General features: G+C 46.2%; 1 protein-coding gene across 12 annotated transcripts in view; it reads left to right on the top strand.

Moving 5' to 3' along the window:
- Positions 1–563: 563 nt before the first annotated feature.
- The window catches only part of MAP4K4 (mitogen-activated protein kinase kinase kinase kinase 4), a 163,892-nt gene continuing 137,386 nt past the window's right edge, over positions 564–27,069 (top strand). For 2 of the 12 annotated variants that reach the window (XM_065060812.1, XM_065060770.1), the window contains exons 1-2: positions 585–1,315; positions 1,680–1,745. In XM_065060812.1, the coding sequence (XP_064916884.1) occupies positions 1,259–1,315; positions 1,680–1,745 (123 nt within the window). In that variant the 5' untranslated portion in view covers positions 585–1,258. Of the gene's footprint in view, positions 1,316–1,679; positions 1,746–27,069 lie in introns of all 12 variants that reach the window. The other 10 variants (XM_065060800.1, XM_065060818.1, XM_065060781.1 and 7 more) reach the window with 9 other exon arrangements.

Genomic DNA, 27,069 nt, shown 5'->3' with positions numbered 1-27,069 from the left:
CGGCGACCGCCTAACACCGGCCGTGCCTTCGCCCCACAGGCGCGGCGGGGGCGGCTGGCGGGCCCCTCCTTGCCCACGCCGCGGGGCAGAGGCAGGGCGGACTGCCCACAGCAGCCGTACCGGCGGCGCGGCAGAATCAACCCCGTCCAGTCGCGTAACCCTACGGCCGTGCCGCGGACACGCGTGGGCCTCCCCACCATCCGGGCCCGGGCGTTGTTCGCGGCGTGGCCGGGGCCGTCCTCCCTCGCCCCCGCGCCGTCGGGGCTATTGTAGGGCGGCGGGGCGGGCAGGGCCGGTCCCCTCCCTGTCCTCCCTCTCTCTTTCTCTCCCCGCGAATTTACCCAGCAGTGCTTTGGTGCGGGCGCGTTTCCGCCGGTTTTTCCTGTTGGAGAAGGGAAGGGGGAGCTGTTTTTTCTCTCGCTCTCCCCGCTCGCAGTATATTTTGTATCCCTTTTCTCCTCCTCCTTCTCTTCCTCCTCCTCCTCCTCCTCCCCGGCTATCTTTGTCTGGCTCGCAGCACCCCGCTCCAGCCCCGCGCCCGTACCCCGCCGCTGCCGGGACGCGCAACCCCTGCCCACCGGTGCCCGGCGCCGTTTCATGCGAGGGCAGCACCGCGGGGAGGGCTCGGAGGCGGCGGGGGCTCCGCCGCGGCGGTGGGCGTGAGCGCCCCATGCCAGAGCGGGGCCGCGGTTGCCGGCTCCCGGCGTGAGCGCCGCCCCGCCGCCGGCCGGGCCGAGCCGAGCCGAGCCGTGCCATGCCCGGGTGCGTGGTGCACCGTGAGGCTGCCAGAGGCTGCCGGCCCCGGCGCCGCTCCTGCCGCCGCCGCCGCGACATGGTGTGAGCCCGCTGCCGCCGGGGACGCGCGGGCACCCACCGATCCACCCACCGACCCACCCACCGACCGGCCGGCCAGGGCACCGCCGCCCGCCTCGAGGGGGATCCAGCCCTGCACGGCGGGGAGACAGACGGACCGCAGCACCCCCTGTCCCCCCTCCTTCCCTTCTTTTACCTCCTTCTCCCCCCTCCTCCTCCTCCTCCTCCTCCCACCATCCATCTATCTATCCATCATCCCCCCCCCTGCCAACCCCTCCCAATGCTGAAGAGTTTCAACCCGGCGGGGCTTGAGTGAAGAAGGGAAGGGCGGAAGAAAGGAGAGGAGCTCCGCGCAATTCACAGCTGCTTCGGGGAGGGGGTAGGCGGCCTCGCTATTATTTAAGACAGAAGAAAAAAAGGCAAAAAAAACGGAAGAGACGGGAAAATGGCGAACGATTCTCCTGCAAAAAGTCTGGTGGATATCGACCTTTCCTCCTTGCGGGTGAGTGCCGGGGTGGGGGGCCGGGGCCGGCGGGGCGGGGGCCGGCGCACCCTTACCAGGGCGGCCGGGCCGGGCCGGAGCTGGGGCCGGGGCTGGGGCGCGGGGGCCGGCGATAGCGTGGGGGGAGCCCCGTGGGGGGAGCCCCGCGGGGGCGGGCGGGGGGAGCGCGGCCCTGGGCTGCTTTTCCTTTGTTTGCATGTATTGGCATGTGCGTGGAAAAACAGGGCGCAACAGCTGCACGCCGCCAGCAGCCGGGCTCGGTCGCTGGGCTCTGCCAGCAGCCATCGCCTCGCAAAAATGTAACCCCGCTTTTTTTCTTCTCCCCCCCCCACTCTGCCCCTTCTCCTCCCTTCCCCCCTCCCAGGACCCAGCTGGGATTTTTGAGCTGGTGGAAGTGGTTGGCAATGGCACGTACGGGCAAGTCTACAAGGTTTGTGGCAGAATTTATTTGCCTTTTATTATTGTCATTTTTTTAGAGGATACCTGGCATCTCTGCCGGGCTGAGCACACGGCTGATGACAAGCCACCCGCTGGGGCAAGCAGCACAGTTAGGGATGATAAAAATGTTGTCATTGTTGCTGCCCATGACAAGTTTGTCAGCCTCTTGGCTTCTGCTTTTCCAAAGGGGCACAAATTACTCTCCCAAGTACCCATCCTGAAATTATGAAATAGTCCTTTATTGTCCTTATTCCCCCCTGCCAAGAAATGACCAAACCGAGTGGACCCTGTCAGAGTGTGTCCAAACTATACAAATAGGTCCACGGGCTTATTCAGAATTACTGCTGGCAGCCCTCATGGAAGTTACTGCTGCTGCTGCAGTGACTTCAGACAAAGGCATCGGCCTTCATTAAAATTGTCCCCTGGTTTCCTTGTTGGAAAACCTTCAAAGTGCTGAAGCTGTTGAGTCGGGGTGAACGGTGCTGCATCCGGTCCCACTGTGCTGTGCAGTGATGGGGAGTGACAATAATAAGCGATCGAAGCGGTGAAGCTGATTTAGTGAAAATCCGAATTGCCAGAATAACCTGCTTGACAAGTGTATGACTTTAAAAAATCGAAATTGGAGAGTGCCCATGTGGGTGTGAAACTAGCCTTTTTCTTTTTTCCCCTCCATTGGAACAAACAAATCTCGAGATTGCATGACTTTGCAGTGAGTGCTAGCTACCAAGATGACTAATTATTCACACAGTCTTAATACTTGACTGAAGACGGAAGACTCTAGCCTTATATTGTATAGAAATGCAAGGCACATTTGCAGGGGGAAGGAGAGATAACTGCAAGTAACCGACTGTTCGTAGACTATTTGTAGCTGCTTGGGTGTTGGGTTTTTTTTGTTTGGTGTTTTTTTTTTTTTTTTTTTGCTTGTAAACAAAGCAGTATAATTGGTGAGTTTCCCTGATGGCAAGATACTGCTGCTTGCAGCTCCAGTAACTAAATAAAGCACTTTGGTGCCTCTTCTGCAAATGAAACACATGTCAGTTTGTTTTGAGGGCGTGAACCTCAGCCTTCATGATGAAGTAGTCTGTGCAGCGTGCGAGTTGCATTTTAAGACTGGAAGTGGGATAACCAGGCAGCTGCTGTTGGCAGAAAGCTGGAAAAAGGGATGTGGCTCAAAAGGCTAGAGGAGCGGGGGGAGATGCATGAGAAGCTGCATTTTGATACTACTGTGACCATTAATTTTTTTCTGAAAAATTAAATGACACCTTTTTTTTTTTTTTTTCTGTAATCCTTCTATTCCCAGAGCTTGCATCGTCTGAACCCTTCTTATAAAAAAAAAATGCAGGGCGTGAATGTGTGACTTGAGACTCTGCTGTTAATTATTGCAATTTGGTGCATTGTTTTTTGGCTTACTTGTTAACGAGCTAAGTCCTTGGTTGTTTAACTGTCTCGACAATAGAGATATTTAATTTCATTTTCTTTCAGTATGCTAGAAGGCTCCTGTCATAGTTAACACTAGCAATGAAACTCAGCCCATGCATTTATCGACTTGGAAGAGTGAATGAACACCTGAGGTCTAAGGGCATCGGTGTCATTCTGATAACAGGGGGAACAGCAGGCGGGTTCGGTCGGGGTACTAGTTTTAGTGTGTGTCTGAGATTTCCCTGCCCTTCCCCTCAGTTAGACAGTGATGGAAATGTTTCGTCTTGCCTGGTAACTGAGGGCATCATGGTTTGGGTGTCAGGAATTAAAAGAAATAAGTACTGCTTTGCTGTGGAGCCTTTCAGACATTGACGGGTGTATAAGTTTGGGTTTGCACTGCTACTTAGGCATTTGGCCACGGTTGTGGACACAATGTAGACAGCCAACAGAGTTGTATATAAGCAAAATATACCAAAACAAAAAACTTCCTTGCTGTGATTAAACCTCTTATATCTTCTTGAAAGAACGCAGTTATGTAAGAAAAAAAAAATATATATATATATATAAATATCAGTGCAATAGCAGTGAAATAGTACTTAACTTTTTGCAGCCGCTGTTTTGTTAGGAAAAAAGCTCCAGGGACACCTACAGATGAAACTGTGTATGTTTCCAGGGCTTTTGGAGGAACTGCATAACGGAGGGAAAAACGTGGTTACGCTATGTTTGCTTGTTGCCTTCCGCTTTCTCTTCTACCCAGCAACCTCTCCTTGAAATCCCTCTTCCCAGATGGTTTTATTTCCCTTTTAACCGGCCTGTCATGGCGAGGGACTGGTGGGGGGCGGTGAGGTGTGCGGGGGGTAGGTTGTCTTTGAGGAGCCCATGCCGAGGGGTCTCTGTGGCAGCGCTAGTTTGATGTTACTTCCACATTTCGGTGTCGGCATCAGCGATGATGTCACCGGGCGCGGGGAGCGGGATTGGCTGGCGACCAGCCACTGCGGGGGGGACGGAGGGAGCGGGAGAGGGCATGACGTTATCTCTTTGTCTGGCTCATACACCCCGGCGATGATGATACCCACCGAAGGTCGTTCTGCCTTGCTTGGGGAGTCTCCTCTCCAGCACTGGGAAGGAGACTGTGCCGACCTGTTGAAAAACAGAATGTAGTCCTGGTTTCCTCTTCTTTGCCTTAGCTGAGCCTGCTGGAAATAGCTCAGATATATCTAGCTAGAGATATTTCTGTCTGGCTAGAGATGTGTTCAGCCTGGAGAAGAGAAGGCTCAAGGGAGACCTTATTGCGGCCTTTCAGTACTTAAAAGGGGCCTGTAAGAAAGATGGGGACAGACTTTTTAGCAGGGCCTGTTGTGAGAGGTCAAGGGGTGACAGTTTTAAACTAAAGGAGGGGAGATTCAGGCCAGACATGAGGAAGAAATTTCTTACAGTGAGGGTGGTGAAACACTGTCCCAGGTTGCCCAGAGAGGTGGTAGATGCCCCATCCCTGGAGACATTCCAGGCCAGGCTGGACGGGGCTCTGAGCAACCTGATCTAGTTGCAGATGTCCCTGCTCATTGCAGGGGGTTGAAGTAAGTGACCTTTGAAGGTCCCTTCCAACCCAAACTATTCTATGATTATAGATATTTCTACCCTGGCCATTCATTTAGCTATATATATAGGTGTATAGATGTATATATAGATATATATATACACACATGAAATATGAGGACGTTCTTAAGTTGTTTGGCAACTAAATGCAAGTGGAGTTTTTCCCTGTCGTAGAGCAGTGTGAATCCTTCTGGGCTTTTATGCCATTGAAGTGGGTTGCCTTATGTGGAGTGGACCTGGGACCTCAGTGATGAGGTATTAAAGAATACTAAGTTTTCAACTGCTCTGCTTAAAGTCCATAGAATTTACATTATCCTCATCTTTGTAATCTTGCTTACACCTCTCCTGTGTGAAGGATTCTTGCCTTTCAAGAGGAGCTTGTTACACGGTGGTGAATGGAGGGAAAAAAAAAAAAGAGCCTGATGCACCCCAGTCCAGGGTGCTGCCAAGAAAATGGGGTGTTTTTGGGAAGTCTTTGCCCTGTGCAGGAGAAGGGGCAGTGATGGGGGTGGCTCATTCATCCAGGGGCAACGCAGAGCTCCTCTGCTGATCACCAGAAACCCTGGCGAATGAAAGGCTGGCCTGAACTTGTTTGCCCTGTTGTAGTTAGTTTAAAATCTAAGGATGATAGCAGGGCAGAAATGGGAACGTTTTTGCACATTGCGCCGCACGTAAGTTGGAAAGCAAAGGGTTAAACGTTGCGAGGCAGAGCCTGGCCGCGGAACCCCCTTGAGCCTGTAGCTTAACGCTTTTAAGGAGCCCCCAACGCCTCTGCTGGAGCTCGGAGGGAGAAATTTCCCTTCGACAGGTTGGTATCAGCTGATGGGAGCCGAGGGGCATGTGCGGGCTTGTCCAGAGCCGGCAGGGGAGCATCCGGACCAGGGGCTGAGCACTCGCGGCCCTGGGCTCAGTGCCCCTCACCCCGCGTTTAAGCAGCAATGTACCAACCTTTAAGTAGTGAGGTGCAAGCAGGGGGTGGTGTGAGTGGCACAAAATTCAGAAAAAAAGAAATTATGTTAACTTGCAATTGTGCTTTTTATGCGTGCTGGTGTCTTCGGGGGTGGCTGTGCCTCCCATCTCCTTCCCTCCTGAGCTCAGCCCTGCTTTATCAGAGCACTTTGGTGTAGCTGGAACTTGTAGCCAGCTTACCAAGTGATTAGCTGCCTTAAGGACTTCTTTTGATCTTTTGCAAATAGTGGAGAAGCATTTTTGACATTACTGTGGTTAGATTTTAGTTTTTCACATCCAGTAGTAAGCTTAATTTGAAGTTTGGCTCACACAAAATGAAAACACTCCTGAAATTTGCCTCAAGATAAGATTTGAGCTGGCTGTGTTTGCTGCTTTTTTTTTTTTTCCTCCTTCTTTTTGACTTTTTTTTTAAATGCAAAAATGACCTGTGAACTAAAGGCATTGGTTAATATTTTACGAATCTAAAGATCTCTGCCGTCTGATCATTCATAGAGGCATAAAGCTTATTAACTTTGCTATTGAGGCTGAACTATGTTAACTTGCTGAGTCACTTTCTCTTTTTATTTTTTGGGGGGGGGTATGCGTATGTTTTTAAAGACAGCTTACAATTTAAAATAGCTGTTGTGAGTGTGCTGTTATGTCTCACAGATAGGCATCGTAATTCTCTTGTAGCAGTAATGACTGGGGGGAAGGATATTCTTGTGCACGTTTCTAAGCATACACCAGAAGGATGAGAATTAGGGATGATACTCCTAATTGCCCTCAGTGAAGGCTGGTGTGGCTTTCTAAGAGCCTTGTAATAGTTAATTCATAGTGAAGGCTTCTTTTGTTGATTTATGTTGCAGCCTTCCAAAACTGCATGTAAATGATGTGTATTGTCTAACTGCTGGCTCATAAAAGGAAATGATGTAAGATGTAGTCGTTTAAATGCTGATTTGAAAATAAATTAAAACTTGGATAAATGTTTTCCCACGCTAAGGATACTCTTATTTTGTCTTAATGGACTTTCTATCTTACAAGGTGACTGTGTTGGGGTATAGGAAGAGGGGACAGTGCTTGGTGTTCTCTACTAACTCAGTTGAATTTCTTTTTCACCCCCTCTCCTCTTTCTTTCTCTTGCTGCTAAAGGGACATCATTGTGGATTCAGATGATTTTGTTAAACATGAATACAATTCCACTCTTATCACTATAAAGACAAGCTGTACTGAGGATCAGTGAGGTCACTGGCTTTCAGGAACTGGTCCAGACCAGCTCTCTTAACTATGAACTGCTCTTCTTCCCTTCTTTCTCTGATTTTCCTTGGATGGTGGTGCAAAGGGAGAGTTTGTCGCTGGAGGAATCGGGAAGGACCAGGCAGTGGCTGGAACACCGGCATTTCTCAAGGTCCTGCAGCTAGATATAGCCTGTAGCGTTGCTAGCCCCCATCCCCCATCATTCTCCCCCGAATTGACTGAACTTTTGACCAATTCTCGATCACACAAATCCTTCTTAATTAAATATACAAAAGCTAGGCAGGTGGCCAGTGGGGATTACTGATATTTATTTTTATTTAAAAAAAAAAAAAAGAAAAAGAGAAAAGAAAGCAACCTGACAATTGTGGGTAACCACATGTCGCTCTCGTTCTTCCTCCCCCAGTCCATCTGTCTGTTTGTCAAAACGTCTTTTTTCTGTGTCTTGTCTTAAATCAAACTGCAAGCTCCCGGGGCAGGGACTTCTTATTCCTGGAGTAATTAGAAGAGGGCCCAGCACTCTGGGACCTGGGTGCGTGCAGGTCTTCGAGGTGATGGATGTAACAATACAGCCCTGAGTCTTATGCTGACTCCTTGGAAGTGTTTTCAGCTTTCTGTAGAAGGATTTTTCAACTGATGCGGATAAAATTTCAGTTGGAGGAGTCTCGTACTCTCTCCTTGCTTTTTATGTGTATGTGCTCTCTCCCTGTTGGCAGTGGTAAGGGGGCATTTCCCCAGGCTTGCAGAGGTAGACAGATGATTTGCCCCACGAACGTCTCAGCACCTTGCTCCAGGCATGGGAAAGGTGAGCTTTATTCATAAGGCCCAGGTTAGCGTTTTTTGTTAATTTAGGGGTGTTAAAGAAAGAAGGTGAGACAAACAGGAATGTACATCTTCCATTTCCTTGCTTTATTTTTCGTCTGTCCTGTTAATGGTGATTTTTGATGACATGTTATCAACTTCCAGGTGCCAGAGCCTTGCTGGTAGTGTACAGAAAGTGCTTTTTTTGGCCTGTGCGATAATGGCAGGTCCATGCCTCCCACCCTAGGGGCTGATGTAGAGGAACGTCCCCAAAGGGAATCCAGCATTAGAAGAGGTGTTCACCCTTTGCATTTCCCTGCCTTCAGCATATACATTTTTTAGTATAAAGTTTTGGACTAGAATGCTAACTGACTTTTCTTGTGTGGTCTAGCATGTGTTTGTGTATACACCTTACGTTCTAGTCGTCTTCTGTTCAAGAGGTACTTTCTGTTGCAAGCGTGATTTCAGCTGGTTAGGTTGTGTACCTACCTTCTCGAGATCTGTTTTCCTTGGAGAAAAGTGGTATTTTTGTTTTTCCTGTTTTACATTTCTGACTGTACACTCTGGCTCCACCAGAAGTAATTCTCCCTGCCTTGGGATGACGTTGTTATTTAAGCTCAATAGCATGGACTTGCACAATGTGAGCTTGACTGTAGTCAAAAGTTACAGTAAGATCCTTATCTGCGGCGTTATTTTAGGTCTCAGTCCAACTCCCGCTGGAGCTGGTGGAAAGAATTCAACTCTCTTGAACGAGAGGTGCGTTTGGGAGGGGATCGCATAGCTTTGCACAAGAGTTCTTATCAAATACCTTGCATTTGTAGCATTATGGGTACTTGATTGTTTCTTGGGTCAGCACAGGCTCAAAAAAAGTTCCCGTTGGCTGTAAAAATAGGCAACTATGAGAAGGGAGGGGAAAAAACCCACGACTGTGTGTTTTCTTTGGGAACCTTGAAGCAGCTTTGAATGTAGAAAGCTTGGAGATTTTGACATTGCATCTCAGTATTACTTCCAAAGTGTATTTTCTGCCGTTGGTGCAAGTGTGAAACACTTGCACAAAGGCACAAAATACGGCACTGGTTACAAACTGCTGAGCACTGCCAAATTGTCAAAATGTTGCTCTGAAGTTCATGATGCCCCTACCTGACCCTTGTTCCTGGCCCCCTGTCTTGTCCTGAGCAAGGCTTGACATGTCTCCTTCTAGGTGGCCATGGGGCTCAACAGTCCTAACTTCTGTGGTATTTATTTCACTGTTACAAAGAAGGGCAGAACTGCTTTTTGTAAGAGAAGTGAGTACAGACTAGAGACATGACAGTCCTGCAGGCAGAGAATCCCCTTGCTCTGCTGGGCTTTGCCATCCTGCAGCAGCGGGAAATCTGCTGTTCTGCGGGTAATTAATAACTATGACTTGACCTCAGTGATGTTGGTTTTAATTTGCTGCTGATTGGGAAACCTGTAAAAGCACCACTGAAGAAGGCTGAAACCCCAGAGGCTGGGGAATAGAGATGCCTACCCTTACAGAGGACTGGCACTTCCACAGCACGTAGGGATGAGGTGGATGTATGGATGGAGTGGGCTTCTCTCCAGTTTAGTTAGAAATTGGTGCAACTCCTGTCTCAGGTTCTCTGTGCAACTCGCTGTAGGAGGCATGAAGGGTACTGACATTTCCCTGAGGTTTTCCCATGCCCTCCCCCTGCTTGATCTTGCATCATACTGACAATTGAAAGACCAAATCTGTGGGAAGATGTGGAGTTGGGAAGATAGTGGGACAGCTCAGAGAGAAGCAGCCTAGTGAAGGTGAATTTACAGAGGAAAACAGAGGGTGAAGAAGAAGCTGGCTTAAATATTGAGAATGAATTAGTGCACAATTCATAATTGTGGGAAACAAAAAGTAGTGTGGAGTCACAAAATGTTTATTATCAGAAAAAGTAAGGGACAGCTATTTGTCAGTAGAAATACATTAGCATATATAATTTATATTAAAAACAATATATACTTATATATTATGAAAGAGATTAGATTTTACCTATGTCAGTTCACTAGCTTTCCCTCCAGCTTTGGGCTTATGCACACCAGAGGAAGGTTTATTGACTAGAGTTTACTGTGCTGATTTCAATGCAGCCTGGGCTGATGAGACCTCCCTCAGCCCACCTAGCTGTGTTGTGACTGTGTGCCAGAATAAGTAATGTCTTTTGGGGGCAGATTGTTGGCAAAGTGCTCCATTCCCACCGAAACTGTGCCTCCCTGGGTTGCTCTGCCGCTGGAGCTGTCATTAATCTCTACACAAACAGGACACTGCAAGTGCCAACAGGTCCTGATCAGCCTGTCTAGTAATAAAACAGCTAATGCAGTAGAACTCCTAACGTGGAGGCAGTTATACTGGTATTGTAGTGCTTATCTGGTGTGTCTCCGTCACCTCCCTCTGGAGCTGTCCCATGGCGTGTTGATAAGAGCTGTTCTCTGTGCAAGGATCGCAGTGACTCATGGGTTTGTACCTGGGGCTGAAGAAGCTGCATGGGCTGTAGGCACATGGTTTCTGGAGCCTGGTAGTGCTGCCCCTGGAGAAGGTCTGCTGTGGGCTGGGGTCAGCAACGCGGCTGCTGGGGCTGTTGGTGGTGCACCATGGCTGCTCCTCTGCTTCCTTCCTTCTGCCCCATTAATGCTGTGGGGTTGCTGACGAGGTCCACTTATTGCTCTTCCCATCACCCTGGCCAGGGAAGCCTGGAGAAGAGAAGGCTCTGGGGAGACCTTATTGCAGCCTTTCAGTACTTAAAAAGGGGCCTATAAAAAAGATGGGGACAGACTTTGTAGTAGGGCCTGTTGTGATAGGATAAGGGGTAAATGGTTGGATAAGGGATAATGGTTGTAAACTAAAGGAGGGAAGATTCAGTTTAGACATGATGAAGGAATTTTTTACAGTGAGGGTGGTGAAACACTGGCCCAGGTTGCCCAGAGAGGTGGGAGATGCCCCATCCCTGGAGACATTCCAGGCCAGACTGGACGGGGCTCTGAGCAACCTGATCTAGTTGCAGATGTCCCCCCTCATTGCAGGGACTTGGACTAGATGACCTTTAAAGGTCCCTTCCAACCCAGACTATTCTGTGATTCTATGAAGCCCTATAACAGAGGTGTCAAGCACCCCTGCTCTGTAAGATCCCTTTGGGCCCCTTGCCTTTGCAGTTTTGGAGGCATAGGTGCTGCCCTGCTCCTTACCTGCCTCTGGAGGCTTTACTTCTAGTGCCACTCTCTACATGGAAATGCTGCTTCTCACGTCCATCTATAACACCCATCTGCCTGGTCTTTGGCTCCTCATTCTGTATTGTCTAATCCTCAAAAGTGACTTTTCTTTTTGGTATGCCTATGGAGTTCCCCTTAGCTTCAGTGGACAACTTAGGGCTCTGAAAATCAGGCTGTTTTTAGGCTTGAATGTTCAGGTTACCATCATTTTATGTTGTACCAGGCCATGGTATGGACTTCTTGGGTTTAGTTCCTGCACCTGACAGCTTCACCATAAGTCAGAGGTGAAATGGGAGTATGTTACTTAGGTAGGTAGAAGAATGGCAGCAGCTTGAAATACTCGGTTGCACCAAATCTGAATTTTATTAACTTCCTGAGGACTACCAAGGCAACAGTTTATTCCTGGTGGTTTACCTCAAGGCTGATGCACTTTGGTTTATATTTTTGTATTTGGAACTGTTAAAAATTACTTGGAGTCTTAAAAACACAACAGTCAATTTCAGTTAAGCTCTGGTAGCTTCAGTTGCTTCTTCCTAGGATTTTGTGAGAGTAGCTGTAGGGGATGACAGTTCATGATTCTAATTTAAACAGTAAGCTCAAAACAAAACAAACTTGTCTCAAAACCTACCCCCTACTCTTCAAGCTATCTAATGGTATTGGGTGGTTTTGTTTTCAAACCCAGGAAGGAAAAGCTTAAAGTCCATGGGCCTTAATGTGTTATAGTAAAGTATACTATGCTGTACTTGGATTTACGTGTCTTAAAGTCTGGAACCCCTTAACATTACTACAGTTCATTGTTTTTCTGCATCTTTGTGCTTCACAAAGTAAATTTAATAGAATACCTAAAGGGAGGCACAACTGTACCCATCTTACAAGGCTATTGTCAAGAGGGAATATGTGTAGCTGAGTTATAAACCCCTGCAGGTAGGGGTACATAAAGAATATCTAAATGTGGAAGGAGCCTCAGCTGTAGTTCACTAGCATGTGCTACTGCAATAATCAAAATAATTCTTGGGGGAACTGGTGCAGCAGTGTTTGCATATAATGATGAGGCGTTTGCTGACTGGGTGATCTGATTGAGTTTCTTTTGTGTTTCTTAAAAAAACTGATAGCACTGTCTATCTCCAGTTATATTATGGTGACCTGACAGGTGAAAAATGCAGTTTGTAGTGAGAACTGCGGATATACATGTCTCATCAGTAATTTTCAACTTGTTTCTCTGCAGTGGGCTTGGATGAAAGGTGCTTAAGTAGTTGGGAGCCTACTGTCCTTTCACTGTCTAAATCTGGGCTTTGTATTCTAGAACTCATAATGCAGTGATAAAGGACAGGTGAATGGCTTCTGGAGATAACTACTCTAGAATAGGTAAATTGCTCTTTACCTGGGTCTTTGTTAATTATAATAGGATGAATGTCTTAGTTGTGTGTCTTCTAGATGTCTGAGGTTGGACAGGTTGACCCCCACCCTGCTATGCATGTAGTAGCTCCTACAGTCCGTCTTCTTTGTGGGATATACAGTAGGAGTGAAGATACCTTTGTAAGTGGATGTGTGAAAGTGAATGACACGTAAAACCCCTCTTGGCCTTCACTGGAAGGGAAACATCCTAAAAGACTTCCCGAAAGACTCATAAATAAATGACCTGTTTTTGCATGTCTTTACCAGGAGGTAAATGCTCTTGCCTTCAGTTAGTATCTCTGCACTCTTCTGTGAAGGCTGGGAACTTAAATATAGTCATTTTTTTTTTCTACCAAACTTCTGAGGGATCTGGTTGAGAAGAAATACCAGGGTGAAAAGCAGTGACTTGTGTCTCCTCTCTGTGCCCTCAGCAGTAAGCACTGGGGTCTATCTGTTCAGATAAATTGTACTTTTACAGAGAATGCATTCATTCCGGGTTACTGTTTTTCAGGACAGAATTATAGAAATACTTTAACTCTTTTGAAGGTGTTGATAAGGGTTGTAATTAAGTGCCTGACATTCAAGCTGTTGTTTCAAAGGTGTGCTTCTCTGCAAGGTGTCTTTTCCCATCAAACCTGTTTGGGTTTTTGTTATTTTTTTTACCCCAGCCTTGTCATTGCATTACTTCTCCATAGCTGTAAACTCAGCTAATAGAACTCAATCTGTTTGTGAATCTTATTTTTAAATCTCAAGCTGTTGAAAATCCAAATATCTTTTCTCTAATTAACACTTGGGTTTTTTTGAGGCAATATACTGCATGCTCCTTCAGCAGCTACTGCCGACATTCCTGAAGTACTTGAAGTTTCATATTCCACACCATTTGTTAAACAGAACTAGCAGTTGCACGGTAATCTCCCATATAAACACAGAAGGAAGCAGAGCGCGTGTGCTTCTCTGATACTCAAGTTATCCACTGTGCTTTACTTTGGAGTGAGGATGTGGGAGGGAAGTACAGCAGGGAACTGATGTAATTTATTCCCAGCCACCCAGGAAACATGTGAGAGAGGTACAATCCAAATCTCTGGATGCAAAGTTCTGTACTTGAATCAAAAGACATCCCTTCTTTCCCTTAGTGATAGCCAGGGTCAGCTTTTACCCTTACCCAAGCCAAAGAGAGGGAAGACTTTGCATGTTGTCCCTCTGGTCTCTCAAGAGCTGCCCAGAGGAAAGCACCAAATGTTCTTGGGCGACTGGGAAGGTGAATCTCTTAGGGCTAACCTTGTGGTGCCCCCGTTTATTTTGCCTGTGTTTGCAGTGGGTTTATTGTGTGCTGTCTTGCAGTTGGTGGGGTTTTCTATGTTTAAATGAGTTTTGCAGAAAGCCCTATATTGAATAGCTCCTATTTAACTGTATTGCTCTCTGTAATGGAGGAGTGGCAGGTATTAGGATATTTACCATGACTAAACAGCAGCGTTAATACCTTTAAAATTGGTATATTGATGTCTGTGAGCAGGTATCACAATACAGTGATAGCTTTAGGGGCCTTTTGCTTTGTATGAGAGTTCTTGGTTGATTTAGAAAGCAAATAAATAACGTTTTAAAGCCACTGTAACACAATCAAGCAGGTTCAATCGAAAATGCAACGTGATGCTATATCCTTAGTTTATCCTTCAATCCTCTGTTATTTTGGCAGGCTAAGTTAATGATGTGCTGTTGCAGGAGAAGGAACAAAAGACGTGGTGCTGAGAACTACGGGGAAGTATTGGATGGAAAGGAGCTCCCTGATTTCATGGCCAGCGTTTTGTACACCAGTGCTGTACCAGGGGTGCTGTTGGAGAAGTCCCAGCACCCCAGGGCCTGGTGCTTGGGCAGGGCAGGAACACCTCCAGGCTCCCTTCAATTGTTGCTTTTGCCTGTGATTCTGCTGTGGTCTTGCAGGGGAAGAAAGAATGTCAGTCTATTAATAGTGACGGCACAGGCTTTCTCTTCTTCATCTGTTAAAAAATTGCGGGAATGCTTTGAATAACAAATTACCGAAAAATATATATATATATTTTTTAATCGGAGTGTTGGGAATGGTGTGCTTTGCTCCTTCTCCCTGATGTGAAACACAATGAAGTACTCTGATTGGACTTGTCCTTGGGGGCTGTAGAGAATGCTTTATGCAGCTCCCCCTATGTGTTCTAGGTGCTTGCCAGGAGTTAAATTGTGGAGCGATGACAAGTGAATATGGAGAAAATGTTTCAAGTCATGTGAAAGAAATGTTATTTGCTAAATAACTTGAGTGTTAAAAGAAGGGATGGGAAAAGCTTTTCTTAGCCTTTGTGGAAGTCTTATATGGCAAGGAATGAAAATCTTTAATATTGACCTAATTTTGTTTGTATTTAAGATCAAAGAGCTCTTGTGAATGAGCTGCTTGTCTTATATGTCACTGGCTTTATGGTTTTCTGAATGGCTTGAGGCAGTAAATCAGTTCTGAGTAATGCTACCTTTCCTTAGGTTTCCTCTGAGGTAATGGAAGAGTGCTCTGGTTTCCTCTTCAGGAATAAAAATATATTAGTTACTGAGCGGACTTCTTTTTGGTTAAGTTGCTGAGTTTGGAGGTGTCTCCTCGTGGGCCGAGTGTCGTGGCAGTGCTGGCACTGGGTTTTGGGAAAGAGAGAGAGAAACGGGCAATGAAACTGCTGTCGTTGACAGAGCCACTTTGGTTGCAGACCCACTCCTCGCTATGATCGGAGTTTGACTTTGGAGTGTCCTCTTCTGCTGCTGCTCTGGACCTCTTAGCTTTTTTTTCAACAAAGCATGTAGTCAGCATGTGCTGTTGTTGTCAGGAAATATGTTTTGTATACTTGCGGTGTGGATGCACTGGGCTATAGGGGAAAGGGGAAGGTTTTGTTTTGTGCTCCCCATTGGTAGGATTTCCTATAGCAGAAAGGAGAAGGGAAGGTGAAGCAGACAGCTGAAATGCCCTGGGTCATATCTAGTTACTTTATTCCAGCAAGGAGAGGAATCCTGTTTGCTTACACAGTACAGAGCTGTGCTGAAAGCACTGGGTTTTGGAGATACCTCGACTGGCTGGAGAATCTATTGACCCAGTAGCACCGCAACGTGGGTCTTAGTCTTTCTCTGTAACTCAGATAGGAGGACATGGGAAAAGAGAATGTGAGCAGCTTTTCAGATCTGTAAAGATGGCATCAGCCTAGTTTGTAGATCCTTGAGAGTTTTGAAACAAAGCCAGTAGCCTTGGGTAGTAAAGTGTTGCATTACTGTTAACACCCGCTCACCCTGCAGGACCAATATGCTTGGGAGAGGAGATGAAATTCTTTTTGAGGTTGCCATCGTCTGAACTGTTGACTGACCTGAAATGGCACATGTACACAAAAACCCACTGAAGAAGGTGTGGGTAGTACAGTACATCTGGGGGGTTGGTTTGGTCTGTGGAGCTTTGGCTGCTCATGGGTCGGTGGTGGTGGATGGTGCTGACTCGGCAGAGCCTCTTCTCACCTCCTCTGCTCACAGCTGGTGCTCGTTGTGAGGCCGAGAGGTGCCCAATAAATGCAGGATCCCATAAAGCCACTTGTGTTGCTGAATTTTGCCAGAACCTGGCTTTTTGTCAAGGTTAGCTGAGAAGTTGGGAGTGTGTTTTTCCTTCCAAGAACTCTTGGTTTAAAGCCTTATTAATTGTATGTCAGTTACCATATGTGTTATGATAATAACCAAGAGTGGAAAGCACTAGATTTATTTCAGTAAACATTTTACCTAGTAAAAATTTAATAGCTTGTCCCCCCTTCAAAGGCCATTCCTTTTTTTCCTGTGCAGACTGTGCACCCAGCAGCAGTACAGTGTGTTTCCCTGAGTGCCGTTGTTTATAACCTGACCTTGAGATGCTGCTTTTCCCAAGAGGCGGATGGGGCTGTTCCAAGGATGCTCAGTCCTGAGTTTCTTTATGAGGCACAGACTGGGTTTGCCTCTGCTGTGCGGAATTCTGTGAGTTTCTTTTAATAGTGACTACGGGTGCTTTGAAAGATGATGAAAAACAACACGCTAAAATGACTAGGGACTTGCGTCTGAATCACAGCCGTCAGCAAAACCATGTAGTTTCAGGAACTATTCTGCATGATGGCAGAAAAAGTCTTGTGAGCGCCCAAGCCAAACTTCTCTTCAAGAAATATGTGATTTCATTATCTGAATGTTTCAAGGGAAATGTTTTGAATGTCTTTGCTATCCTAGGTTGGCACAAATAATATCCTTAACAGGTTATGCAGACCGCTTGTATATTTATAATTTAAGAGCTGTAAACGTCATTTGAGAGAAAAAGAAGTGCAGTGGAATAAGAACATCATAGAGGTAATCCTGCTTATTGTGGTGTTCAGGTGTATATTGGTTTAGTTGAGATTATTTTTCTAAAGCTAGAAGTACTTTGCCTGTCCAGGATGAGGCCCCATCTGCTGAAGCCAGTGGAAGTAAACTGGATATCAGCCTGGCTCTACAGCTTGGGGTTAGAGCTGCGGGCAAAGGCTTACACATTTTGTTATTTGAGTCAATGTTCTCTGGTTAGTCTTGAGGGGGAAAAAAGTATTCTTTCTAGAAATATCACGTTTTGGAAGTGTCTCATGTCGTAAACTTCTTTGATTTATTCTTTAATGTTTTCTCATAGAATGAATTTTCTATTTTTGCCCTTTTTTAACGGTGGCAAATTTCTCTCCCTTTCTGTGGTTTGTTTTGTCATTCTTGCTCTTTTCCCTCACACTCATCTGATGTGGGTGAATTCCTCCTGCCGCTCTCCCTTCCTCTAAACGCATAATCCTTTGCATTTCTTCCTCTAGGTTTGTCTGTGGCTTTATTTCTTTTTTTGGTATAAAAGTAACTAACAAATAGAAGGGATATGGTTAAATCCGCATGACTTCTGGTATTGGTTGTAGTTCTGCCAAGATGAGTGAGGTTTGTTTGTTTTTTCATTAATGTGTTTCTCCACATGCATTCTGTACCTTCTTTAGATCTTTTTTTTGTGGTTTCTTTTTACCATGGCTTTCTGAAGAAATGAGGTTCTGTCCATTTTAGCCTGTCCTCAACACTTTCTCAACCTCAGGGCTGACTTCAGCTGTGTTTCGGTTTGGGTATGAGTCTAAAATCACTACAAGTTCCATGAAAAATAGATGACAAGGGAGATGGGAGTGAGTGTGCCTCTTTGCTAATCTCCTGCCCCCTTCTTCCCCATGGAGAAAACCCATTAAAGTCCCTCTTCATTGGGCATGGGGAAGATCGATGCCCAAGATGAAAGCTTCAGGCCTACCTCTGTTTGCGGTGCTGTTTGCCTGCGAGGTGGAAGCAGAGGGGTCACAGATGTTCATTTGTCAGTTGAGGCAAAATGAGAAGGAAAATAGTCTCTGGGCAGGTTTTTGCTCCACTCAGGTAATCCCCTCCAACACCCCCTTGTCTTTTGGACAAAACCATGGTGCCATCTCTTGAAGTCAGGGGATTCCCTGCCGATGAAGGAGCTCCACCGGGATGCTCTCTCCCAGGGCTCCTCTCTCCGCCAGGATTGAAGGTGTGAGGCTTGTATATGCAAACTAAAGCGCATCCAAAGTCTTTGTCTAGACAAGGCACGCTGCCCTTGACACATGCTAAGTCTGTATAGCTAAAGCCTCGGGTACTTAGCATGTGCTAACCTCAGGCTGTAAATCCAGGGCTGGACAAGCCCCCTGAGGAGGTGGTGGACAAGGTGGCGGTTTCTTTGCATTAGTCTTTGCTGCAACCTCAGCTGGTGCCTGAATGCAAAACTGCTGGTCATAAACCCTGGATGCTTATTCTCCTGTCTGAATAGGGGCTTTTTCCTGACACATGCTTGTTTGCTCATGTTTCTCTTTTAAGGAAAGCAGTTAAATGAGGCAATAACCACCAGTAATTCAGTGCTCCGTTAAGCATGTAATAAACCAAGCCCCCAGATCCCTCCGTCTGGAGCCATGAGAGACTACTGCCCTTTGTTTCTCTCTTTGAGGGGAGAAGGGAAGGAATGGGGCACAACTGACTTGTTTGGTGTGAGCAGGACAAAAGGGTGGCCGGACAGGGGAGAGGTGTGACTTTCAGGATGGGCATCACCGTCCATCCCTGAAAGTGCAGGATCAAAACCCGGTCTTTGCGTTGTGCCCAGGATGGCAAAACATCATGGAATCTGCTGCAGATTTGCTTAAAAAGGGGTTGCATCTCCTCATGGCTGATGCTGGACAAAGCACTGGGTCTCAGCTCATCCTCCTGAGCAAAGCAGGCACCTCATTAGCTACAAGGCTTGCTGTCATTTTCTGACAGCCCAGCTGTAGGATAGGCAGTAGCTGATTCAATTCCATGCTGTTTGCATCCAGTGCTGAAATTCAGCCTTCTCCTGAGTTACGAAGTAGACTTTGTTGGGATTTTTTTTTTAAATTGTTTGGCACTGGGTTTTCTTACAAAGCTACTTGCTGCAAGTGTTGGTGTGGAGTGGATGCAAAATGAAGTCTTTAACCAATTGGTGGATACATGTTTAGGACAGGTATCTTGCAGAGTCCTGGGAAACTCATCATGTAAAAAAAAAAAGTGCCTTCTTATCTCTGAATTACCCCTTTGAGCCTCAGACCCAGCCTCTGCAAATCAGTTTGCTCTTTTACGAATAGAACGGCTTCATGCTATTTCTCTGGCATGATTTTGCAAAATGCATTTCCAGAGGGGAGCTTTCTTGCACATAAGCAGAACAAATTTTAGCAAAACGTTTCATTTTCTTCTATCTTCAGACTTATGAAAGTGAACTCAGTCATGACTTTTCAAAGTGTGGGTTTAAGCAGAAACTCTCAAGGCATTTTAGTGCTGATTCTGATGCAGATGTTAGTTTAAGGAATCTCTTTTTAAACTGGAGGTGGCTGTTCATTACATTCAGGAGAGGAAAATGCAATACTGAGCTGGATAAACTGTAGTTTTAGCTGATACTTATTTTGACGTTGGGTGTGGCAGTTAAAAAAGACATTCTGTCAGAAAGATAAAAGGAGAAGGACTGATTTAAATTTTAATACAACTAATTTTTAACAACCTTCTATAAAATTTGCTCCTTCTGCCATGTATTTTACCAGCACTGCCATCTAGGAGGGCATGGTTGCTCCCTGCCACCCTGCTCCGATTGCTCTGTTCTAAACTGTTACAATGCTTCTGGCTTTCCAAAATTTCATGCAATTTTTAAATTCTCAGTGCAGTTCACTGCAGGACATTTAGTATGTATGAATTTTGGGTTTTGCTCCTCTAGGTAATGGCTCTGTAAATGCCAAATGGCAGTGTGTAAGATGATAAATGTTTGGCAACTGATAGAGAGGGAATGGCAGAATCGAGGGAGGAGAGCAGGTTGTCCTGTGGGTCTGACTTCAGCTTGCTGGCTTGCAGCTTCCACGTGGAGCATCACCACATCCCGTCTCTGGTTCTGCGGGTTAGCCAGAGCGATTGTCCGCATGAGACTGTGTGGGCATCACAGCCTTACGAAATGGTTCATATAATTCATGGGGATGATAATAACATTTGGTGGGGGAGCTTTAAACGTGGAGTGGCCAACTGCCCTTTGAGCCTGGAGCTTAGTCAGTGTTTTCCTTGCCAGTTGTGCTTTCTCCCACCCCCCAAATGTGGCTGGGGCCATCCGCTCCCCATTCAGGAGCGATGCTTTCCCCTTGAGAGCCGCCTGCCCCTCTGCTTTGATTCTGACCATAATGCCTGGGAATGGCTTTTCCTGCCTTCCCTGGGCACAGAGGGGGTAGGAGAGCTGAGGGGAAAAGCCAGGCTTATTATACTTGTAGTTTCCCAGCCTGCCATGTTTAGCAAGTGAAGCAAAATTAGTTACCTATTCTGATTTTCCTCACCTTGTGGATGAATTATGGTGTACATAAGGGTGTCTGTGGCCTTGTGCCATGTTATGAGCAGCGAGGGATGAAGAAGAAGCTGGTGTATGTCTCCTCTCCAGTGTTATGCGCGTTGGTTGCTGCTGTATCTTTATTCAGTCTTTCGGGTGCTGGATAATATTGCAGTGGTCTCTGTGGTAGTGGCAGGCAATGAATTGTAAAGATCAAAACTCTCCCACTCAGATATCTGCAATTTTGAATGTACTCACATAGCTTTTTTTCCCTAAGAAAAACCATGATTGCATTTATCCTTCAAGCTGTGTTTTAAGACTCCGTCCTCCCCCCTGCTCCCCTCCCCATGATCTGCAAGGAGGTGACAGTTGTGGGAGGATTGAGCCAAGTCTGTTTTTAGGTATTAGGAGGTACTTAGAGGAGTTTCTGTTGAGACCACCATCTGCACAGAGATTAATTTGCTGAGGAGCTATGTTGATTCCAGGGGAAAACTGCTCAGATGTGGTATGTACAGTACCAGCAGACTGAAAAGGCAGTAAGGGGTAAGGGAAGGTAGGGGCTGCTATATGGTTGTTTTAAGGCTGTGTGTTTCTTGAAGATTTAGCGGGACAAAAAACATCAGGTAGTCCGGGCAAATGGGCAGATCTGTTTCTTAGAGGCATTGATGCTGACCCCTGTAATGCCCTTGGTAGGTAAAAGGCTCTAATCATTGTTAATTGCTCCTATATGGCAAATTCAATAACAATATAGATACCTGAGTACTTGGGAGTCTCCCACTTCCCTCCATTGATCTGGACCTGTTCGCATTGCTGAAAGCGGGTTATATTTTGGGAAGGGTTTAAATTACAGCAGATTTCTAACTTGACCCCTTGAAGTGTTTGGATTGCCAGACCAAACTCAGGAGAGAGACTCTCCTGCCCTTGGACACAGATCCTGTTTGTCCTGCTCTGCTGAATTTAACCTGCAGTGTTTGATGCTCTCCGTGCTGGGACTGACTGAAGATTAAAGCTGGGGGGACTCGACACACACACACATCCCATTCTGGGGGGCATTGCACTGCTGGAGCTTCACGTTTAGGCACCTGAAGGATTAAAGGGCGTGCTTTGAAAAGACAGGTCTTCATCTCGCTGATAAGTAGTGCTGATCAGGCAGAGGGAGAGGAGGTTAATGCCCCTTTTACCTGGAGTCTGTTTAAAGAAAGGCAGTTATTTAGCTAAAATATACATCCACAGTTCATTTATGTTTAAACTGAAATTACTTGAGTGAGGAAATACATCCTGGGAACAGATTAAGCCACATGCTAGGGAAGGAGCACATTTCTCTCAAGCTCAGTTGACAGCAGCACGCTTAAGGGTTTTCTATGTTATATATTTGATAAATGTGTAGTAGACTTGAATTCTGTGTGGTTTTAATTATTTTTGATTTTTTTAGGCCTGCAGGATTCTGATGTTTTGCTTCACCTTCCTTTTTTCCTGCTCCCCATCGCCCTGCCCTCATGGTGATCCTGATTCATTGTGGAATGAGCACTGGGGTATAATTGGCCATGGTCACATCCTGGTGATGGGCAGAGCGATCCCAGCGGAGCTGGCCATAAGGCTATGCTTCCAACTCTGGGAGGTCTAGAAAGCTCTGGTCCTGAAATTTTTTGCTTCAGAACTATTTGGTTGATTTTATTATATTTGCATCAGGTTGGTTTTGTTGCTACTTTTTATACTCTATTAAAAATCTGTTATTAAAAGTGCAAGCAGGTGTATTTGCTTCCAATGACCAAAGCCTTTTTCTGCTTTTGGCAGCAATTTGCTATAGTGTTGTCAGCAGCCAGTGCATCCAGGGATGGTAGGTTGGGGACGGAGGAGTGTCAGGAGGCCATTTACCCCTCCAGTTTCTTTGAGATATTTCATTTTATTTTAGTCAGAAAATATTTAGGTGGTGTTTTTTTGTTTATTTTCGTTTTTTTGTGGGGTGGGGCGGGGGGAGTGTGGGGACTGGAGAGGGGCTGGTTCTCCCTGTGTATTCAAAGCAATGTTCCTATTGAGTTATATTTGGAGGATATTTGTCCGTCTGCAGGCCATGAGCATGTTGGTGCCACTGGCTGCTGTGCCTGTTTGCTTTCTCCCCCCCCACCTCCTGGCTGAGCAAAGGTTGGACCTTTCACCTGCTTCTCACTTTGCATTTTCAGCATTTGCTTAAACTTGTCTTTCCAGGGAGCCTCGGACACAGGCGATTTCTGCTGAGCAGATGCACCCGCATTATCTCCCCGTGTGGTTTATGTTGGGCTCTGTGATGGTGTTCCCAAAACATCACATGGAGACTGAAGTCAAGGGGGAAAAAAATCCCCTTCCATAAGCAGTTGCTTGTAGCTGTTTCAGACAGTCTATTCTTGCTGCGGCTTTATCGCTCACGTGCTTTGGGCTGGCAGACTCTGGGCTGCAGAGGGTAAAAAAAAGAAGAAAAACCACCACCCCAGAGGGAACTTGCTTTGCTTATTCACAGTGCGGGTATCTTTCCTAGCACCAGCACAATTTTTTAAGGGAAAAGCACTGATCCCTTGTGAGCAATTGTGATACTTTGTTGTGAGGAGTCAACACATTGCTGTGCAAAGCAGGGCTGCTAAAAATACTTTCAGCCTTGGTGGGAGTGCAGGCTGGTGGTTAAGCTTGACAGTCTTTCCCCATTTCTCCTTATTTAGACCAGGTCTGCAGTTGTTTGTCTCTGGAGAGACCCTGTCAGGAGATCTTTCCTGTGATCTTAATTTTTTTTCTCTTCCCCAGTGGTGTCTTGGTCTCTTGAGTTTTGCGTTCTCTGTCCTTCAGAATATTCAATACTTGGGAAATTAATTTTTCTTCAGTCTGTTTTCCATAAGGTTGTAGGGGTTTAAGAAATGCTGGAGACAGCTAAAACCAAAGACCTTCCCAGACAAAAGTATAATACAAGCCGCCTGAGTAGCTTGGTCTTCACCAGCCTCCTTTTCCCTCTGCTTCAGGGCCTCTGTGAAGTCTCCCCCCTCCAGATTTGCCAAGCGCTCCGTTGCGTGTTCATCACCAGTAATAAAAAGCATGCTGAAGATCAGATGAGTGTCCCACAATGCTTGTCAGGGCTAAATGTCTCCTCAGTCTCTGCAGCTCTTTTGGACAGTGAGTGTGGATGGAGCGATTCGTGCCCCCTCAGCTGCAGCGGAGCGGGCAGCTCACTGGTGGGCACTGGGTTTCTGTCTTACCTGCTGCCTCAGGCAGAGACAGGTATGAGGCAGAGCCTCAGATGTTTTGGTTGTTTTATTATTGCCGTCAATGCGGATGTGTATGTAGTAGAAGAAGTTTTTTAAAATGATGGTGGTGAGACACTGGCCCAGGTTGCCCAGAGAGGTGGTAGATGCCCCATCCCTGGAGACATTCCAGGCCAGGCTGGACGGGGCTCTGAGCAACCTGATCTAGTTGCAGATGTCCCTGCTCATTGCAGGGACTTGGACTAGATGACCTTTAAAGGTCCCTTCTAATCCAAACTATTCTATGATTGTGTGATTTCTCAGGAAACATCAGGAAGATTATGAATGATTGGGTAAAGCATGTGTTTGCTGTGTGTAAAACACTGGCGAAACTCCTACTGAAGGGCTCTGGCTCATACTCTGAGAGGAAACGTGTTTTAGGAGGACTCTGCTACTATGGATAACCGTGGTAAAAGATGCTCCCAGCATGGATACGGGTTGTAGGGGCATAGTCATGTAGCTGGTAAGGCTACATCTGCATCAGGGCTTATGTTAGCCGGAGGTGACCGTCTGGCTGACTGAAGGTTTGAAAGCTTAAGCTCGGGTGGGAGAGCCTGGTGGTGCCATCTTCCTCCATCACCTGCCTCTGCTGATGCTCATCATCACCTTGGTGTTGCCCACTGGTTTAACTCCTTGTCAATTCATCTCTGTTATACAAGTCATCTGCTGACAAAACAAAGATCTAGGTCACTGCTCTTAAAATAGATTCAGCATTAAGCAATTGCTCAAGCAAGCTCTCCTTTCCTCTTAGAAGGCAATGTCAACCCAACCTCATAGGGATACCCCTAACAAGCACAGCATCCTCCCACAGAGGCCCTGTCATTTTAGTGATGCTTGCCTAATACGCTTTCAAAATGCAATGTCCAGCTGTTTGCACAATGTTTGACTTGTGCCTGAAGGACTAAGGCTTTTTTTCTTTATATTAACGCAGATATATGCATCAATATGAACTGGGTTTTTTGAGGTGGTCTTTGAAAATCTTCTCTTTCTTTGTGCTTTGGTGCCTGGAAGTGTGGTTGGCACGTTTAATTTTGAACTGTAAGAGCCATGATAAATGATACCTGTACAAGCTGATTGTTGCCCTTGATTATAGGCAGAGTTTAGTGGTGCCAATTTCATCTTGATAACAGTCATCTGGTAACCGCTTTGAACACACTGTGCCAAGCCCATGTATGAGTGCGCAACTGGTCAAGGTTGAATTACTCATGAAATCCATTTTTAAGGTCACAGCTCTGCAGACTTTGATCCTGAGCTTTACAGGACTTCCTGCACCACGTGCCCTTATGCTAAAGCGCTGCAGGTTTCCTGGGCCTGGGCTGCAAAACGTACTGCCTGTTGGTTTCTTCTGCTTGTCCAGGGGATTTCTTCTACTCTGTCACTGGAAAACACATGGATTGAAAAAGGGGAACTGGACAGTAGGATGTTTGTTCTCCTTCCTCGTTGGTGCCCGCCTCTGGGTGTATTGACTTTAGTGTGGGCATGGAAGGCACAGTAGCCGCTGATATGATAAAGTGGGTAGTCCGTGTGGAATTTCCAGTTGTGAGGCACATGGAGTGAAAAATGGTTTGGTGTCCCATGCATGGCTTCCCCACTTGACCCCATGCCAACCTGGGTTGGCAGCAGCAGCAAAGGCCCTCTAATGATAGGGGAGGTGGCAGTTTTATACTAATTGTGCTGTAGAAAACATATGTTTTTTGAGGCAGGGGTGGTTGGGGATCCTTCATAATTCTTTCACCACCCTTTTTCTAAAGTTAAGTTCACAGTATCTGCTCTGTTTTTGGGTTGTACCCGAGGGAGACTCCAGGCAACATTGTAGGCAGTGCCTTGCTATTGTGTGAAAATAACAACAGCACAAATTGTTCACCCCCAATAAGTCTCTGGGGGAGCAGATGCCTTAAAGATGGATCTAACACAACCAGCCTGCTGACTGGAGAGCTGTGTATGCAGGCAAGTAAAATGCTGGTGAGAATTGTATGCAACGGGGTTGCAACTGGAGTTCAACACTTAACCTTTAGGCTACAAAAAATCACTCTGCAGCCCTGAAAGCAGCAGCGTGAGCACTCACAAAACAGAGGGAATGCTGGTGGTGCTTCTGTAGTGTGTTAGCAAGAGCACTTGGCCACCTGAGAACTGGGATGTGAGCTCTTCCTCTGGGATGTGATCCCTTACGTCCTGCCCCACAAAGGCTACTCCAGCTGCCGTGCTATAGAAAAGTCTTGGTAGAATTGATCTCGCTCTCTTATTGAAATTTTAATACTTTGCATGAATAAATGTTTAATTGGTTTGGGAAGGAGATGATATGATGCATTTGGCTTTGTGTGCTATGTCATCACAGAAAGTGTTTGTGAAGATTTGGGACTTCTTAGTAATTAAGAATACTGAAATACTGTTTGGGATAGAGAGAGGATGAAGGGTTGGTGATTAATGGTAGTTCTTCCACCTGGAATTGGGGAGACAGGGATGGTAGTACTTACTTCAGCCCCTGCTAATGGTGTACTTTTCTAAAAGAAGAGTGCTGAGGGGTGAGACGGGAGGGCAGGCTGGACTGAGGAGCTGCTCTTGATAAGTATCAGTTTTACAATACCCCCAGCGAGGGACAGAGGAGTCAGACGCTTCTGTAGATCCTGTGCTTGATGGGAACAGAAAGGTCCCTCCTTTATCAGGCCTGTGTGTCCCCAGTGGTTTTTAAGTCCAAACAGTCTCTTGCCTGTCAGCTAAGAACAAAGCATTTCCTTTTACAGGCTGGAGGAAAAAAAATCAAGGAACACTGTGGTAACTATCCGTAATGTTTCTCTGCTTTCCCTTTTTCAAAGTGTTACTTTGCCTCTTTTTATTTTGATGATGAGAAAACAGAAGTGCCAGGCAGTGACTTTAAACTGCCTGCACCAAGGGAGATTGCTGCTTTGGAAATTAACTCCGTTACCTTGACAAGCTGCCATTGGGGTTAATCCTGACCTGGAGCCTAGTGTTTGTCTTTTCTTCTCGGATTCTTCCCGCTCCCAAATCACAAATCTAATCAACTTAAAACAGAAATTAAAAATGCTAAACTGGGAGAAGGCTTTGTAGCTGCTTTTCTAAGGAGGCTCATGCTCACCCTGGCGTAGCCTTTGTCAGTGATGCATTGGGGGCAGAAAACTCTGTTAGTTGTTGTTTGCCTCAAATTATGAAGTCAGGAAGGTGGACTGAATGAGGACCAAAAACTGTTTCATGCTGTTGTCACTCTTTATTTCAGCTTATCTCAAGTTTTGCTGTACTGAGCCCAGCACTAAACCAGAGTGACCTTCAGCTGCTGCTGAACCTTGACTTCATGCCTGAACATTTGGTTCAGAAAGGTCAAGGGCTGGGACAGAGAAGGGCTTGTTGGCACACAGGTGTACTTATAAGATCAGGCCCGAAGTCGTTCACGTGACAACATTGAAGTACTGCAATGCACCGAGTAGGGTTTTTCAGCAAGGGGATGCTTGGTTGCTGTACACTTCACTTGCTTGCTGTATCTTTAGAAAACAGTTATCTCTGTTCAGCATTCCTTTTACAAAATTACAGTAAATTGG

This window comes from Columba livia, chromosome 1, assembly GCF_036013475.1.
Source record: "Columba livia isolate bColLiv1 breed racing homer chromosome 1, bColLiv1.pat.W.v2, whole genome shotgun sequence".
In the NCBI taxonomy this organism is placed as follows: domain Eukaryota; kingdom Metazoa; phylum Chordata; class Aves; order Columbiformes; family Columbidae; genus Columba; species Columba livia.
This window is presented reverse-complemented; position numbering and strand designations above follow the sequence as displayed.